The sequence below is a fragment of the Monosiga brevicollis genome, genomic scaffold (genome assembly GCF_000002865.3).
Source record: "Monosiga brevicollis MX1 MONBRscaffold_11 genomic scaffold, whole genome shotgun sequence".
NCBI classification, from domain to species: Eukaryota; class Choanoflagellata; order Craspedida; family Salpingoecidae; genus Monosiga; species Monosiga brevicollis.
In genome coordinates, this window is record NW_001865048.1 from 859001 (window position 1) to 876525 (window position 17525).

Here is a 17525-nt window from a genome sequence, read left to right on the forward strand (position 1 = left end):
TCCGTGCTGCGAGCTTCGCGCCATGAGCGTTTGGGCGTTCAACAGCGTGCTCAGTTGAGCTGGAAGTGTCTCGACACTCGCGCGCATTGTGCGCAGCTTTTCCTGGCAGCGGCGGTTGCTCCGTCCCAAGGGGTGTCCACCTATCGATTGTGTTCTGTCCATCATGTCTGAGCTCGAGACGGGTGGTGAGGGCCTTGAGCTGGTCCGCAAGTTGGGCTCTGGCAGCTTTGGCGCTGCCTATCTGGTTCGCGACACCCATGATGATGATGAGGTAGGCTTTGGTTCTTGTCCACCTCGGTAGCTTTACTTTTGCGACACCAGTTGACAGTCACAAGTGGGGCAGTGATATTTACGGTGGCTCGCAGCCCCACAATGCGCCCCTCTGTGGTCCGACGCTGGCGCCTCGACTTGTCCTTGCTTCTCGCCTGCCTTGCCCACCATGTCGTCTCTCACTGCTGTCATCTCATGGCTGATTGTGGCCGGCCCCTTGCTTGTTCGTCGTGGCTCTTATCTCGGCTTCTTTAGCTCAAAGTCGTTAAAAAGGTGTTCATTGGCTCACTTGAGGCGGGGGAGACGGTCGATGCGTTGCGCGAAGCAAAGATTTTGAGCCAGGCATGTCACCACCCGACTTGTTAATCAACGACATTTTCAATGTAATATCTGTCCGGCAGCCGCCTCATTGCGCGAGCCGTCTTTGCTTTTAGATGCGTCATCCCAATATCCTTCAGTACTTTGATCGATTCGTTGAGGGCGACATGCTCTGCCTCCTGACCGAGTATTGTGACGGCGGCGACCTGAGCCAGCGGCTGGCTCTGCTGAAGCAGGAGCAGCGTGTGCTCACCGAATCAGAGGTGTGCCTCGATTTTTCACGTCTCAGTCCTTCTCATATGAGGCCTTCATTGCTCTGAAACTGACAAATTTGCGCTGCGCGCGCGCGCATGTGCGTGCTTGATATGTCCTCCTCTCCAAGGTCTTGGATTGGTTTCTGCAGCTGGTGATGGCTGTGAAATACCTGCATGATCGTCAAATCTTGCATCGTGACCTCAAATCCCAGGTTTGACCTCTGATCCAAGCGCCCCTCGTGATCAAAGCTGGCTCAAATATGCTGTGCTCCTCTTGAGGCTACCTCCTTTGAACTTACTTTTTGTCGCTCAACAAGGAGATTTGCGCGCTCTCACCGCGAGGTTGTGCGTTGATCGATATGCTTGATAGAACGTCTTTCTGAAAAGCTCGGGCATCCTCAAATTAGGTTGGCTGCACATAACCTGACCCCTTGCATGACCATCTGGCTTGAACTGACCAATCCAACGGCTCGCTGGTACCCTTCCTGCCTGCGTCCTCCCAACAGGTGATTTTGGCATTGCTCGAGTCCTCGTTGGTGGCTCGCAGGAAAAGGCCACCACGTTTGCTGGAACACCCTTCAACATGTCTCCCGAAGCGCTGCAAGGCATCGGTTACAACTTCAAATCAGATATGTGGAGTGTCGGCTGTCTGCTCTACGAGATGGCCACGCTTGAGCCCGCCTTCTCGGGCACGGGCCTTCTCGCCCTCCTTTACCAAATCTGCGAAAATGAGACGCCGAGCCTCCCAGATCGCTATTCGGCCAGCTTACAAAACATACAAACAAGCCTCTGGTCTCGTGACCCGGAAAAACGCCCATCAGCGGCCCAAGTTCTCCGCGACCCCTTGCTCCGGGAACACAGCGCTGTCATGCAATGCGAGCTCGACGGACAGGGTTCGCAGTTACAGCGTGATCGTCGTGCCATCCAAGCGCTAGGTCACCAGACGCACTCCCGGCGAAGGCACCGCACACCGAGCGCGCATAACCAACGTCGAGCCTCAGCCAACGACACTGTCCCGGCTGGTGTCCAAGTTCAGGATGTCCGGGTCGAAGGGACGCAAAACAGATGGGGCACGGGCGACGACACGCTGACCAGCTCCGCCATGGATAGTACGGCACGCTCCGACGGTGACGACATGGCCCTTGCCATGCAGGCTTGGCTGCAGACCACGGTCAAAGGCAGTGTGCATGCAGCGCCCCCGCAAGCCGATGCAGTCAAAAACCACGCCGCCTCTGGCAGCCTGACACCGCGGCCCGCCGCTGACCGCTTAGAATCTAGCCAGGTACCGTCATCTTGGGCTCCGTGCTTGGTGTTTTCTTTTCTTTTTCTCGTGCCACCGCTCATGACTTGCGCGGACATCCGGGCTTCTTTACCACCGCTGGCAAGCAGCTCGACGAAGCAGTGGCGTTGACTCCCAAGCAACGAATGTTGCTGCGAAAACAAGAACAAAGCGACCGTCGTGCCCGCGAAATGTCAGCGGTGCGTTCAAGTAGACCCGGCAATCTGTGTCTGGCTCCCAAATCTTGGCTGAAGTCTAGACCCGAAGTTCACGCATCACATCATCGCCGCCACCTCTGTTGCTGTCTGCCCTTACACAATAAATGGCTCTTCTTCGCATGCAGGCGGCCCGCACCATGCGAGATGCAAATCACAAGATTTACGAGAAACAACGCGCCTCCATGCACAAGTCGAGTGTCGATGTTTTTCTTCGATCCCGCGACCAACGTGCTGCATGCCCGGCGTCGGCTGCGGAGGTGAGTTTCGAGGGTAGCTTGCAAGGTTCTTGCGCTCAATAAATAAACTGGGCTTCAGTCAGGGCATTGCAAGCTATGCCATGTCTAATTGTACGCTTGTTTGCTCGTCTGCTTGGGGCTGATAATCAACGTTCAATCCACCAGGAGCGACCTTCCTCGCCGTATATGCCCTCCATATGCAGCCCCGAAGCTGAGACGCGCCATCGTAAGCTATCCAGCTCCCTGCGCTCAAATGACGGCTTGCCAACGTCACGCGACGAGGGCAGCAAATCATCATCGAGTGACATACGGGGCTCGACCCATCGCCCGTTGAGTGGAGACCTCCTCTCTCTCCATCAAGGCATGGCTGAGCTGATGTCAACCCCCACGGAGCGACAGGCTGCGCAGCGGCGCGGAAGCGGTCGGGCGGCACCGCTAGGCAGTGGTCGCAGTCCCGTTCGCGATCAACTGTCTGCGCACCGTCGACCCCCGAGTGGGGCACATGCGTCGCACATTCCAGTGCCCCAGGTCAACCTTGGTCTTTCCCTCCCGCCAGGTGTTGGTACCAAACAAAGGGGGAGCACCTTGCTGAGCGAGGATTCGGTGGACGATGAGGCAAGCACTTGCAACGACACTCTGCGACATCAGCGGTCAAAGTCGGAGGATTCCCGCGTGCTTGACCTCTTGCAAAACGATGACAGCGTCCGCATCACGCTACGCAGCATGGCGGGGCAGTCGCGTCGTGCGCGGCCATCCGCTCAAGGCTTTGATGCAATCAATGCGCCTAGTCCAAACCCGTCACTTTCAAGCACGGGTTCGCGCTCGCGCGGTGATTCAGCCACCAGTGTTCGTGAACGTGAGCGTGCCGGCAGCCTGTCGTGGATGCGGCAGGAACAAAGCTACCTCAACGATAGTTTTGAGTCCTACGAAGAAAGCGATGGTGAGGAATCTGGCCGAGGCACCATGCAAGACACCATTGAACTGCGAAACCTTCGAGCAGAACTTGATGCCCTGAGTCGGAGCCCAGAGACAGACACCGGGCCCAGGGGGGTATGTTTCTTGTGCATGCTTGCTCGCCCTACAGGTGTACGTGCTGGCCTGCTTCACTCAAAGCTTGGATACCATGGTTTTGACGTTGACATAGCTGATGGCTGAAGCATCCATTCGTTCAATGCCTGTCCCAACCCCGGTTCCAGCCCCGGCCCCGGCTCAGGCTCTATCACGTGACGGGCGCCGAGACGCCGTCCGTCACCTCCTGGGTGACAAGTTTGAGCCACTGTACCGATTCCTGCATACCGCTCGTAAAAACAAGGTTTGTTGACGTGCCACGACCCTCTCTGGGCCACTCTGTCATAACTCATCTCGGTGTGTGGTCTTGCATGTGCTTAACAGATGGGTGAGCTTGAAGTTCAAGCGCGTATGAGGCAGGCTTGCAGCGATGAAGATGCACTCTTTGCGTTGGATCAACTCGTTTTTACAGACCTATACATGTCAGCATGAGGCTGAGAGCAGGAGCAGCCTAATGAGCCTGTTTTGTTGTTGGTGGTGGTAATGGTAGTGATCATGGCGTGTGAGTCGGGGTCTGTGCGTCTGTGCTTCTGTGTCCCCTGCCTCACACCTGGTTTTTCAAGTTTCTTAATTTTTCCTCGAGAGCTTGGTTCAGCCTTGGCAAGAACGTGTGCAGCTCATGAGTCACACGATGGCCCGGGTTTGGTCGCAAGTAATAGTGAGGGAGATGATGCTGGCATGCTCACTTTGGATGCAATTGATCCAGAAAGGAGTACTGATATAATTGTTATAACATGATTATGAATGATACTGGACGATGTGCATGTGGACAAGAAACACGTAAAATTGGGTGCACGTCGACGTTAGTCTCGAGGAACGCGCAGCGTTGCCGAAGGACCTATTCATCAGCACCAGTATGGGACTCTAGAGCTTGCATAAAATGTAAAAGCTGTTCAGCCGAAGATGATAATTCTGAATCACGCGCGGCAGGCGGAATTAGGCTTGCCTGTCGGTTCAATGCCGCAAGATGAGAATAAGGGCGCACGGTTTCATGAGCGTATTCCAATGCAGCAGCCAGCAAACATACCAAGTGGCAAGAGAACAGTCGATATGTATAATCAAGCCATGCTTGCGGGGCTGCATCCAACTCAATGGGGGTGTGCACCATGCCTGCGGTGTGCCAGCCCGGCTCGAGACTCCCAGACTGAGTACGTAGATCTCGGGCAATGGCGCCAAGCACGGCCTGAAGCGATCTCTTGTGCACATGATGGGCTGCTGGAAGACTTGGCCAGATATCGTGATCGCAGGGCTGCAGACGCAAGCGCGCGCTCGGCGCAGCCACAAGCGCTCGCGTGCTACTGGTACTTTTAAGTGCGGGACGCTTGGGTGGCGGCGGTCCATGTAGCAGGTCCAGGGTTTGTGCCGTTAACGACAGCGTCATGGCGCTGTGGGGTGAGCAATTTTGGAACCGCTCTTTAGAAACTAGAATGTCTGAATCAGGATGAGAGAGCGTGTGGCCATTGGTATGAACCAGAGGTTCCCCAGGTAGTGCGTCTTGGCACTCAAATTGACTTTTCGGACCTTGCTGATCTGGCACAAGCTCTGGTGCGCTTGTTGGCAAGGAAGGTTTCATGGTAGGACCGTGCCGAGGGGCGGTGACGACAGCAGCTCGAACAATTTCTTGTTTGAGGTTGGCGGGGGTGGTTGGCGCCAGAATTGGCGCCGATTCGTCCGAGTCGCTATCACTAATAATCTCACAATCATCCATCGCCATGTCGTTGCGTGTAGCCACGGCATGGGTTGGCTCAGCTCGGCTGGCAACTGGGCGCGCCGCAATGAGCGGCTTGGGCTGGCAGCACTGTGCTAGCTCGGCGTCATCTTCATCCAGATAGCTGTGGCCACTGACGCAGTTGCTGACATTGTCAGGGAGATGACCAACCTCCTCGTCACTCGAGCCGAGGCTACCCTGATCACCATCACCATCGCTGTCACCAGCAATGGGCGCAGGTATGCGTGGGGAGGCGGGCCTTTTGCAGCCTTTACGTGACCGATGTACATTGAGAGCACGCAAGGAAGAGAAGCTGGAGCCGCATGTACATTTGACGTCAGTCGTTTGCGACACCGTTGCTCGGTGGTGTGGCTGTCGGCGCACCACCGGACACGAGACTTGGTGCTGGAGAAAGTTTGTGACCTGAGCATAAGCGCGCCCGCATGGGCACACGTGGGTCGTGTCTGCCGCCATTTGAGCAACCGGTTGAGCGGCTGAGGCCGCGCTCTGGGCTGCAGGCATGGCCGAACTGGAAGGGGAAGAAGGCAGCGTATGCCAAACATGTGTGGGACTTGCAACATTCGCTTCGTTGCCACTTGCGTCAGAAGATGATAAAAGGCCATCATCATCATGTTCGTTGTCATGTTCGTTGTCATGTTCGTCCTCATCCTCATCCTCATCCTCATCCTCATCCTCATCCTCACCATCGCTGTCGCCAGGGCCTGGGTCATCATGGTCAACGGGTGCGCGGGCGGTCGCTTCGCCCGCAGTCGTAGTAAACATGTTCAGCTGGCTTGCAACTTTGTCGCGCTTGCTTTCATCAAAATGAGGTTGGCGAGCAGGGCAAGCTCGCTGGTGCCCAGACAGGGCACGCGTGCTACGAAACAGACGATTACACGCGCACCGAACAAGTCCTGTGCCAGCCCCCGTAGCCACGGGAACAGGATGCCGTTGACTGGCTGACTTGCTCTTCACCAATGACACGTGAGCTTGAACATGCGCTACCTTGCCGGACGAGCCCTTGTCGATCGGGGTATTCGCGTGTTGCTCGGACCGGGGTGCAACCCTGTTCGTTTGGGCCGGAGAGATGCCCACGTTTCCGACATTGCACGCACAAGAGCGCCGGTGAGCACCAAGTGCCCGCGCGTTGCGGAAAGGACGACCGCATTCACAGCGGAGGAGGTCATTTCGCTTCAGCACAGCGGGGCAGAGCTCCTTGTGACTTTTTAGGTCTCGAGAGAACCGAAAGCTCTGGCCACACGGACAAGCCAAGAGCTCGGGGTGGCGATGGCGCAAGTGCATCGTCAGGCCGCGGCTGCTGTGGCATTCAAAGCTTTTGTCAGAACAATAAGGGCAAACAAAAGTGGTCGAATCAGACTGTGAGGAGGGCCTGGATGGCGACATCGTCTGAAACAAGCTTGGCGGGGATGCCAGAGTGGGCGGATCAGGCCCAGCTGGCCCGTGGGAGGACGAGGGGGAAATTTGCACAGCAGATGATTCCAAATCTGCGGAGGGCGAAGGTTGAGTCGGGGATGGTCCTGCTGTGTCACGACGCGAGCCCGCGTCTGAGCCGATGTCCGACTCTTGGTCAAGAACGATTGGCGGCGACGCCGGTGTCTCCGGAAAAAGCACTGATGTAGATAGAGGCAGGTCACTCATGTCAAAGGCAGGCGCGGAGCGGCGACGCTGACCACGACACAGGTGGCAAAGGAAATCTGTGGCTAACAGGGCGGAAGGATCGGACTTTTCAACACATGCACGATGAAGGTTGGTGCCACAAAGACTGCAGGTGATGAGGCCTTCGGCCGACCAGGCGCCCATGGCATTGCATAGGCAATTGACAGACCGAGTATCGAGCCTGGGGGCAGAGCTGCTCGGGATTGAGCATGGAGATTTTGAAGAGACGGGGACAGCGAGACAGAGAGACAGAGAGATGAGTGTGGCATCGAGACAAGGCAGTGCAGCGCAAGGGTGCTTGGGTTTGCTTGCGTACCGGCGAGGCTCAGGCGGACGAAGCTTTGCGCAAATGCTATCGTGGGTCGGCACGATCTGAGCGCGGGTAAGGATGCAGAGCATGGGAACGGCGCCTTCGTAAGAGGCGGAGCTGTGCTTTTGGGTACCCAAGGCATGTGCGAGTTCTTGGGCGCGCCGGCTTTGCCGGAGGTTTTGTTGCTTCCAAAAGGCGAGGGCGGTTTTATCCGCGTCAGATTGGGTAACGAGGGCGACAACACCGCCCTCGGGCGTGATGTCCACAGCGGCGACGGAGATGGCTTGGATGAGGGTAGTGGCAAGGCCATGTCGACGGTAGGCTGGGTCATCTCGCACCGCAATGGCTAGAACGTTGGCCACAGTTGCCCCAGTGCCGTAGCGGGCCAGGATGAAGAGGGCGCCGGCAACCACCTCGGCATCCTTGAGTGCAAGCAGGGTCAAGGTCTGGCGGAAAGTGAAGACGAGGTGGTGAAGATGGCCTCCAGCCTTGAGGCCTGGTAACTCTTTAGCACAGAGACCTTTGAAGGCGGCCAGGGCAGGGGTTTGCTCAGCCGACGTTGTTGAGCCGCGCCAGAGCTGAAAGTGGTACGGTCCTCGTGTCTGGGGCAAGACGGCGCGGATTTGCATCAAGTCGGCTTCCTGCAGCAAATCCGGCTCTGTCGTACAGCATTGATGAATGAGGCGATCCCATTGGCCCCGTGCGATGGTGGGTTTGCCAGCATGCTCCTTTAGGCTGGCGCTTCGCCGATTTCGACGTCCCGCCATGCTCGTGGGGGGCGGATCGCTCACACACGATCTGCACGGGCGTTGGCGCTGGCTCAAGACCTGGGCATAAGAGAGCTGAGCGGCATGCTGCGCGCAATGCCCGCAATCAAGGCAGAGTACCCTAGAGCAAAATTTCACTCACAGGCCTCCCGCCCTCATACCCCCCGCGATCCTTCAAGCCCCAGACGCCAAGTGCACAGCAAATGCAGCAGACAACCAACGCAGCACGGCATGCACACTGTAGCACCAAGGCACCACGGCACCAAGGCACCAAGGCACCAAGGCAGTCAACCACAGAGCGACACAGAGAGAGAGAGAGAGAGAGAGAGAGAGAGAGAGAGAGAGAGAGAGAGAGAGAGAGAGAGAGAGGCACAGAGGCACAGAGGCGCAGAGACACACAGAGAGACACACACCAAACGGAAATGGCGGTCGAGGAGAGATGAGAAAAGCAGAGCACGAATATAGCTAGTGGTACTACGCGTACTCTATGCTGCTGTCCATTGGTTTCTACAACTACTTGGTTTTACGCAGCAATAAGTCAACAGAGACAAGAAGTATGCTAACATCAACACCGATCAACATGTCAGATAATTCGTAGAATAAAATATACCCCTCCATTTTAAGCATTGTTACGACCTTGAAACGTCAGCAATTACAGTTGGTAGTCTATGCTCATGCCCTTGATGGGCTGTAATTTTTGTATAGGTTTTGACGTGGTTTTCTGCATTGATAGTGATAGAGATATTTCAACCAACTTTGTCAGTCAGCAGCTCTCTGTCCCTCCCCGCAAGCGTCTCCATCTCTGATTTCAGTTACTTTTTGTTCTTCTCCCTCCACCCGGTACCGCGCTCCCTCTGATCTTGCATCCCAACTCTCCTCCGTCTCTGCGCGCCCTCCGCTCTCTCCTCTCGCTCTCGCTCCTCCGCTGCCGGTCGGTCGGTCGGTCGGTCGGTCGCTGGAAAGGGCAGCGCAGCTTTTGAACACTGGGCGCCTGCACACCCGTTGTGGGTCTGGCCTGCGTTTGTGTTTTTTCTTGGTTTTTATCGCCCTTGCCCGTCTGTGGTCGAGTCAGCGGTGCAGAGCGCCGGTTCGTCGTCAGTGCTCGCTGCTTGGCAGTCGGCGCAACTGAATCTGGCCTCCTCTCTCCGAGACGCGGCTGCCCTCTCTCGAGCTGGTTTTATGTGTGCGCGCGTGTACTCATAATCATACTAAAACAAGTTCCTACGCCAGGTCTCCTGCCGTCTCTCATTGCTGCGCCGCCGCCCACGTAGGGACCTGTGACCATGTCGATGCTCCTGCGTTACGCGGCGGGTGCCACCAAGCCCTCTGTGGCGGTGCGCGCCTGCACTGGTGCCGTTCGCCACTATGGTGGCCTCGCGGACGACGACCGTGTTTTCCAGAACCTGTACGGTCGCCACGACTGGGGCCTCAAGGGTGCTCTCAAGCGCGTACGTCCTGTCCTGGATCGTGCTGGTCCCTCAGGGGGTGTGGTTTTTGTTGTCAGGGGCTGGTTGGGTTGACCTCACGTTTCCCCGTTGCTCTGCTTTTTCTGCCGAGCAGGGTACCTGGTACAAGACAAAGAACATTGTTGAAGCTGGCTCCGACTTTATTCTGGACGAGGTCAAGAAGTCAGGTCTCCGTGGTCGTGGCGGTGCTGGTTTCCCCTCAGGCCTCAAGTGGTCTTTCATGAACAAGCCCAGCGACGGCAGGTCGGTCCCTCTTTTGCGCATGTTGTACCCATGGTGAATACCCGACCCGCGAGTCTGACTCTCTCCCCCTTTTTTTTTCTGCCATGGACTGGCGGGTCTACAGGCCAAAGTATCTCGTTGTCAATGCAGATGAGGGCGAGCCCGGTACCTGCAAGGATCGTGAGATTATGCGTCACGACCCCCACACGCTGCTGGAGGGCTGCCTGGTGGCCGGTCGTGCCATGGGCGCCCAAGCCGCCTACATTTACATTCGTGGCGAGTTTTTCCAGGAGGCATCCAACCTTCAGGTTGCCATCAATGAAGCTTATGACAAGGGTCTCATTGGCAAGAACGCTTGCGGTTCAGGCTATGACTTTGACATCTTCCTTTTCCGCGGCGCCGGTGCTTACATTTGCGGCGAGGAGACGGCCTTGATCGAGTCGATCGAGGGCAAGACGGGCAAGCCCCGCCTCAAACCTCCATTCCCGGCTGATGTCGGTCTCTTTGGTTGCCCCACCACTGTCGCCAACGTCGAGACTGTGGCCGTGGCCCCCACCATCTGCCGTCGCGGTGGCGATTGGTTCGCCAGCTTTGGTCGTGAGCGCAACAGCGGTACCAAGCTCTTTGCCATCTCGGGTAATGTCAACAAGCCCTGCGTCGTCGAGGAGGAGATGTCCATCTCCCTGCGCGAGCTTTTGGAGAAGCACTGCGGCGGTGTGACTGGTGGTTGGGACAACCTGCTGGGTGTCATTCCCGGTGGCTCTTCCGTCCCCGTCCTGCCCAAGCACATTTGCGATGATGTCATGATGGATTTCGATGCCCTTGTCGCTGAGAAGTCGGGTCTCGGTACTGCCGCTGTCATTGTCATGGACAAGAGCCAGGACATTATCGACTGCATTGCTCGTCTTTCGGATTTCTACGTGCACGAGTCGTGTGGCCAGGTGCGTTTGCGTTTTGAAACCCAAGACTTGATTCAACTATGAACTTGCTCTGTTTGGTTGAGCTTTAAACTCCATGCCGGGTGTACCGCGCCCACTCACGTCCTTGTTATTGCTTTCTCTTTTGTGGCTTGTTCCTTTTTTTTTTTTTTTTTTTTTTTTTTTTTTGTTTTCCTCTCCCCATCTTCTAGTGCACACCTTGCCGTGAGGGCACAACTTGGTTGTCCAAGGTGATGCGCCGCTTTGTGAGTGGCGACGCCGATAAGGAGGAGATTGACATGCTGTACGAGCTGACGCGCCAGATTGAGGGTCACACCATCTGTGCCCTTGGCGATGCCGCCGCCTGGCCCGTGCAAGGCCTGATTCGCCACTTCCGCCCAGAGATTGAGGCCCGCATTGACGCCTACAACCAGAACAAGGCAGCCGCCATTCTGGATGCAGCCACCAACTAGAGCGGCACCTACCTCTTTCTGGCATTGAGCCTTGAACGTTGGCATGCCCATGCTGCGCTCACGAACGGGCAATGTCGCCCTCGTCAAAACAGCAGCTGGGTCAAGGCGAGCTCTATAACGTGTTTCCTTTTTTTCTTTGCGGGCCCGTGCCTTTGCTCGACCTTGCATCTTATGGACGCTCCTCTTTCCTCGGCTCTGTGCACATCACACCTTACTTTTTCTAATGTGGCCGCTTGACCCTGTACTTGATCCTTTGTTCCTTTCCTCCTTTTTGTTTGCTTGCATCGTTGCCACTGCGTGCCTCGATACCTTCCCGAGCTTTTGTCCCAGCTGCGGCAGAGTGTAATGATGTTGTGTTTGCCTCTGCTCATTTTGTGTATGGTGTTATCTCGTGTGGGTGGGCACCTGCCCCAATGCTCTCCTTGGGTTGGATGAAGGGGAGCAGTCGCCTTAGCTACTTGTTCTTGTTCCTTCTTGGTCTCTCCCCCCACGCTGGTGCGTTGGACAGAGCAGTGCCTTTTACACATGAAGTGATCGACAACAATTTACCAACAATTCCGACGCCTTCCTTTCCGATAGCTGCCCGCGCCCTCAACGCTGGCACACACCGCACAACGAACACAAAGGTTGTCAGAAACGCCATCAACATCATCTTCACACATCTGTTGTTACCTTTCTTCTTCTTCTTTGATAACACCACCAAGTCTTTCAATTTCTCTCTGAGCGCCGCTCAAACCGTTCTGCGCCCAAACACCATCGCGCAGCGGTCTAGGAGGTGGACTGGTGTGGCTGGCAGGGCCGGGGATCAGGATGCTGGAATTTTAGATCCGTGACAGCGTTTCGGCATCCTTGACTTGTTGTCTTTGACATGTGAGTACACACAATGCCGCCCCCGCCCGCACGGCTGACGCTCTCGCGCAAGAATAAGGCGCGCAAAGAGCATGGGCGACCCGCACACTCGTCCGGCCTTCAACCCATTCGCGCCAGCCAAGAACCTGAGCATATTCCCAAGCGCGCCAAGCATGCTACTCGAGAGCCTGCTGCGGCTCTGTCGCAGGTCGCAGCCACGACACATGTTCGAGATGCCTCTCCACCCCCAACGCGCTTCTGGACCGGTTCGCCTCGATCCCCTCGGTCCCCGCGGGCTTCCTGGGTCGCCCACTCGCCTGCTACAAGCAAGCGGCAACCCCGCACGCCGCCCCACAACCCCTCAGCCTCCCCGGGGCTCGCCAAACCACCGCCCGAGCCGGCAAGCATCGATGCCACTCGCCGCATTGAAGCCACCTTCTGGTTCTTGCTGGATGACTACAACCATCGCCATCAGAAACCCCTTGCGCACACGCCCAACACTGTTTGAGCAGAATGTCTGACCGCCTGCCATCTCGACTTTGATGTGGCCCATCTGGGTGTTAAAGCTCCCATTTCTTCTTCTTTTTTTTTTCCTTTTTTTCTTGTAACTTGGTTCCTTTGATTTTGATAATTCTCGATGCTGCGCGTCCTTTCCCGCCGACCGCCTGCGGTCAAACCTCACAGTCAGCTGTGCTTTTGTAAATTGACATCCAGGCATGCCAATTTCCAGACTCTACTGCATCAGGCCACCCCACGAATCATCCGCTTGAAACACCTTTGCTGCTTTGCTGAACACCTTCTGATTCACGATTCAAGAAAAAAAAGAAAACGGTCTCAAACACATGCATGCGTGCTTGCACGTTGAGGTTGTTGGTTGCGGGGTTGACACTGTGCGCGCGCGGTGTTGGCGCATTTGCACGTCTTGCCTCTCTTTTTGCTGGCCAGCCAGGTGCTGTGCACACCGCGGGGCGCACGGTTGATCCGCTGCCTTCAAGGCAGGCACGGGCAATATCCAAACACGGGCGCGCCGCGCGAAGCTCTGCTCAACAACGATCACAAAGGGCCTGTAGCACACCTTGAGATCATGGCAGGCGCGATGCGGCATTCGCGCCTGCTACTCATTGGCCTGCTGGTCGGGGGCTCCATTCTGCTCAACCTCGTATTCATTTGGCGCAGCATGCACAGCGGAACCGTAGACCCCAGGCTTACTGCCGTGCATTTACCTCACCCACGACAGGCTCCCGAGAACCCCGCTGCGGTGCGTCCTGATGAGCGCCTGCCACGTGAAGAGCGCCAGCCCTACCGACCAGTCCCCGCCCCCGCCCCGCCACCCCTGCCAGCGAAAGATGCGCAACTCGATAAAGGTGAAAATTCTCCCCACGGCGACGACGACCTGATACGCGATGCGCCTCTTGAAGCACAACCCAAAGCCGGCTCAGACCTCTTGCCCCTTCCTTCAACGACCCCGACGAGCCGGCCAGCGCGAGCCCAGTCAACACCGGCGCAAACCCACCGCAGCGCTGCAGCCCAACGAGCAGTCCTGCCCACGCAACGCCAGGATACTCTGGCCAACCTTCGCACCGACCGGGATCGGGGGCATGCTCTCATCGACCAACGTGATGCCTTGGGCCGCTGTACTGGGCCAGCTCGGCGAGTCGTCTACGTCAAAACGCACAAGACTGGCAGCTCCACGCTCACCAATATATTTCATCGCTATGCGGAAAAGCATCACCTGCGCACGGTCTTGCCCAAAGGCAACACCTTCCTCGGATGGCCTCGCAGTGCGGGCATCCCCACCTCCTATGTCGAGCTTCCCAACACCCGTGACGGCTACGACATGTTTTGCAGCGCCCACACGCGCTATCACCGCGAGTATATCTCACAGATCGTGCCCGATGCTCACTATGTGACAATTTTGCGCGAGCCTACCTCACACTTCAAATCTTCCTGGCGCTATTGGGATGTTCCGGGGCACATCAAGCGCGTCTCCAACCTTGATGTCACATGGCAAAAATTTCTTGACGACCCAGACTACTGGTTCACCAAGGGCCTCAAGGGTGATCGTGACCTGCTGCACAACAGCGTGGCCTTTGACTTTGGTTTTGCTCACAACTACAGTCAAGCCGACGCCGATGACTTGCGTGCGCACTTGGCAACCTTTAGCTTGGTGCTCATTACAGAGTACATGGATGAGTCCCTAGTCTTACTCAAACGCAAGCTCTGTTGGGACCTGGACGACGTGGTTTACTTTGCGCTCAAAGTTAGCCGACATCGGCCACGCGAGCCCTTAGACCCACTATTGCGACAAAAAATCTTGGCCCTCAACTGGGTCGACGCGCAGCTCTACCAGCACTTTAACCACAGCTTGTGGCAACAAATTGCGGCTGAGAAGGACTTTGAGGCCGAAGTTGCCGAGTTTCGCCGTCGCAAAGATCTGCTGTCAGTGCAGTGCGCTGACACGGCCCCCCTCGACGAAGAGGCGCACCGCTACGCGCTCATGGAGCAGAAGCTAACAGACCCCGAGCGACAATGCCACCTGGCTCAGGTTTGAATCTCTCCCCACGACGTGCTTGATGACTGCCCCTCTTTGCACATGCTCTAAGCCCCGCTGCCCGCCTGCACTGTGCCATGCCCGCTGCCTGCAGATGGACTCGGTGGCCTTTGTGCGCTACCTGAAGCATGCGTCCGGTGCCCCAGACCCCGAGTGCTGGAACCCGGGCAACTGGCGCAAGCGGCAGGTCGTCTACATCAAGACCCACAAAACAGGCAGCTCAACGCTCACGAATATCTTCCATCGCGTCGCCTACCGCAACAAGGCGCGGCCCGTCCTGCCGATCAATAATCTTTATCTCGGTAAGGGGCAGTGTGCAAATGCACTTGTCCAACCTCAATTCTTGCAGACCACCCCTGGCACGGCTTTTGACAGCTACCCCGCTGAACGGCCCCCGGCTTGTCTTTTCTTCTTTTTTTTTTTTTTTTTTTTTTTTTTTTTTGCTTTTTTGGTAGGATACCCGGACACGGCTACACTCATGAGCTCATACGTGAAGCTGCGCCCTTTCAAGGGCCGTGACGTCTATGACATGCTCGTGTCAGCCCATGCCGTCTACAATCGACCAAAGATGGAGCTCTTGGTGCCCCAAGCCACCTACGTGACCATCCTGCGCAACCCCGTGACCCACTTTATGTCCTCTTGGAAGTACTGGCACATTCAAGACCACATCATGCGTGATCTACACGTAAACGTCACGATGAGCCAATTTCTTGCACAGCCTATGGATTATCTCCCGCGCATGAATCTGTTGGATCGGGCCTTGACTCACAACTCCATGTCCTTTGATCTGGGCATCTCATCCGAGCCCTCGCAAGATCAAGTCTTCAATTTGGTTCGTGTGTGCTTGGCTTGCAGCTTGATGCCCACAGCGCTGGCGGTTCTGCCGAGGAGTGGAAGGTGCCTTGCTCAGCCGTCGTCTATGTACCTTGACCGCTGCCTGATTGGCCTGGGCGATGATAGATGCAAGACCTGCAACAGCGATTTGGGCTTGTTCTGATCACAGAGTACTTTGATGAGAGTTTGGTGCTGATGCGGCGCATGCTGTGCTGGGATCGACGCGACATTGTCTACATGTCACTCAAGGTTTGTCCGGTGGCATTGGCAGAAATGAATCTTCTCTTGGGCCAAACCCGACCAGCACCAAGCATGGGAAAGCGGGCTCCTGCTGTATTGTCTCCCATTGACCATAGGAAGAAGCCTTACGCTCACTCTGCTGTCCTCTCATTGAACCAGGTGAGCAAGACGAGCAAGCGCGGCAGCTATGCCGTGGACCCGAAGCTTCAAGAACAGATCACCCAGCTTAATTGGGCCGACGTGAAATTGTATGATGCCATGAACCGCTCGCTTTGGCGGCATATTGACCGCGCCATTGGCTTTCAAGAGGAGCTCGAGTGGCTGCAAAAGGAAAAACTGAAGATGTACGATACCTGCAAGCAGTTTATCGGCTGGGGCGACGACAAGCACCGCAAGGCTTTGTTGGAGACGGAGATGGGCGAAGACGAGGAGGACTGCCATCTCCTCATGATGGACTCACCGGGGTTTGTCAAGGTGTTAAAGGAGGTGTGGGGCCGCAAGGACCCCGAATGTCACAACCAGGGCACCTCGAAGCACACCGTCGTCCACATCCCGACGGGCAACTGGGCCGATGACCTATTTGCCAACTGCGTGCTGCGCCATGCACTCCTGTCAGGCTTGGCTGTGGCCATTCCAGCCGAGGGGCACGCGTTTGCTACTGCCAGTGATGCCACCGCAGCCGCGGTGCGGGCGTCCATGACACGGGTGAGCGAGGCGCGGTTTGTGGCTGTGGCCGGCTTTCCGCTCACAACCAATACCAAGGCGTTGCGAGGGCTGTACGACGAAGCCTATGTCTTTCCGGTCATGGGGCACCCCGTGACCACGTTTGTCGCCACATGGCAGCGCCTCCGCATTCCAGAGCTGTTGCGCACGGCCACGGGGCAATCCGTGGATTTAAACGTATTTCTGCGCAACGCTCCCGACCTGGTGGGCCGCCTCCCAGCTCCGGCGCGTGCTGAACTGATAAATCCTCTCAATGCACAATGGGCCGCCTATGGGACGACTCCCACCAAGCGAGCATGGGCCATCATGGGACAGGTGAATAAAGTGTTGATTGCAGAACATTTGGACGAGTCGCTGGTTTTTTTCCGGCGCGCCGTGTGCTGGCCCATGGAGGACGTCTTGTATGCCGCAATTCCGACTGCAGCCCGCGGTCTTGAAGGACCGAGCGGGCAAGGGTCCAGCACAACATTGGGACTGACACAGGAGCAGGAGCAGGCCTTGTCTGCCTTGCTACAGGATGATCTACAACTGTACTCTGCGCTGAATGAAAGCTTATGGCGCGGCATCAGTCGCGAGATTTCCTTTGATGCCGAGGTCAAAGCGCTCCGTGAGCTGCGCACGCGCACCATCGAGGAATGTGCACGGTTTGCGACTGCGCCCGCGGCAGTCGCCCCAGGAGAAGCAGCCACCACACAAATATTAGGCACTGACGAGGTGGCTGAGTTGCGGCGCATCTTGCAAAATCCCAAAACTTCCCTGCACGAAAGACGGTGCCGCTTGTTGGGCCTATCGCCCGCCCAAATGGCCCAAATTGTTGGCAGTGCCGGCATGCTCCGCCCTTCGTTCTGAGAACGCACCCATCGACCGAGTATTGCTCTCTTCTTCTTCTTCTTCCTTCTTTTCTTTTTTTTGGTTTTGATGTGCGCAACTATGCGTCCTTGGTCTTGTTGCTCTTTCCAAGTGAACGGAAAGCGCCGCGATGCCCTGCTGCGTTGAATGCAGGTGTCGCAATACGCCCAAGTTTATCTTGCTCTTTAAAAGGCCATCGCCTCAGTCGGCTCCCTTCTTACAACAAAACTGACCCCACACACACACGCGCGCACACATGTGTATGCACACGCAGGACTCGAATTGGCCGCCTGCAG

The 17525-nt window shown here is 56.5% G+C and overlaps 5 protein-coding genes across 5 annotated transcripts; 4 read left to right on the forward strand and 1 right to left on the reverse strand.

The window, feature by feature from the left end:
• Positions 1-163: 163 nt before the first annotated feature.
• Positions 164-3730, forward strand: MONBRDRAFT_8573 (uncharacterized protein; the record flags this gene model as incomplete). The annotated part of the gene is made up of 5 exons (XM_001746057.1): positions 164-271; positions 705-851; positions 1390-2124; positions 2465-2596; positions 2741-3730. The coding sequence occupies 5 exons, from the start codon at positions 164-166 to the stop codon at positions 3728-3730; spliced, it is 2112 nt and encodes a 703-aa protein (XP_001746109.1).
• A 195-nt stretch (positions 3731-3925) lies between these two features.
• On the reverse strand, positions 3926-8105 carry MONBRDRAFT_37232 (uncharacterized protein; the record flags this gene model as incomplete). Its single annotated transcript, XM_001746203.1, has 2 exons — positions 3926-4057; positions 4671-8105. The coding sequence occupies 2 exons, from the start codon at positions 8103-8105 to the stop codon at positions 3926-3928; spliced, it is 3567 nt and encodes a 1188-aa protein (XP_001746255.1).
• Positions 8106-8931: 826 nt separating this feature from the next.
• On the forward strand, positions 8932-11743 carry MONBRDRAFT_32579 (uncharacterized protein). The gene is made up of 5 exons (XM_001746058.1): positions 8932-8945; positions 9377-9553; positions 9666-9814; positions 9918-10734; positions 10923-11743. The coding sequence occupies exons 2-5, from the start codon at positions 9389-9391 to the stop codon at positions 11181-11183; spliced, it is 1392 nt and encodes a 463-aa protein (XP_001746110.1). The 5' UTR covers positions 8932-8945; positions 9377-9388; the 3' UTR covers positions 11184-11743.
• A 323-nt stretch (positions 11744-12066) lies between these two features.
• On the forward strand, positions 12067-12540 carry MONBRDRAFT_8576 (uncharacterized protein; the record flags this gene model as incomplete). Its single annotated transcript, XM_001746059.1, has 1 exon — positions 12067-12540. The coding sequence occupies one exon, from the start codon at positions 12067-12069 to the stop codon at positions 12538-12540; it is 474 nt and encodes a 157-aa protein (XP_001746111.1).
• A 588-nt stretch (positions 12541-13128) lies between these two features.
• Positions 13129-17229, forward strand: MONBRDRAFT_25794 (uncharacterized protein; the record flags this gene model as incomplete). The annotated part of the gene is made up of 5 exons (XM_001746060.1): positions 13129-14577; positions 14678-14885; positions 15039-15415; positions 15544-15666; positions 15817-17229. The coding sequence occupies 5 exons, from the start codon at positions 13129-13131 to the stop codon at positions 17227-17229; spliced, it is 3570 nt and encodes a 1189-aa protein (XP_001746112.1).
• Between the last annotated feature and the right edge of the window lie 296 nt (positions 17230-17525).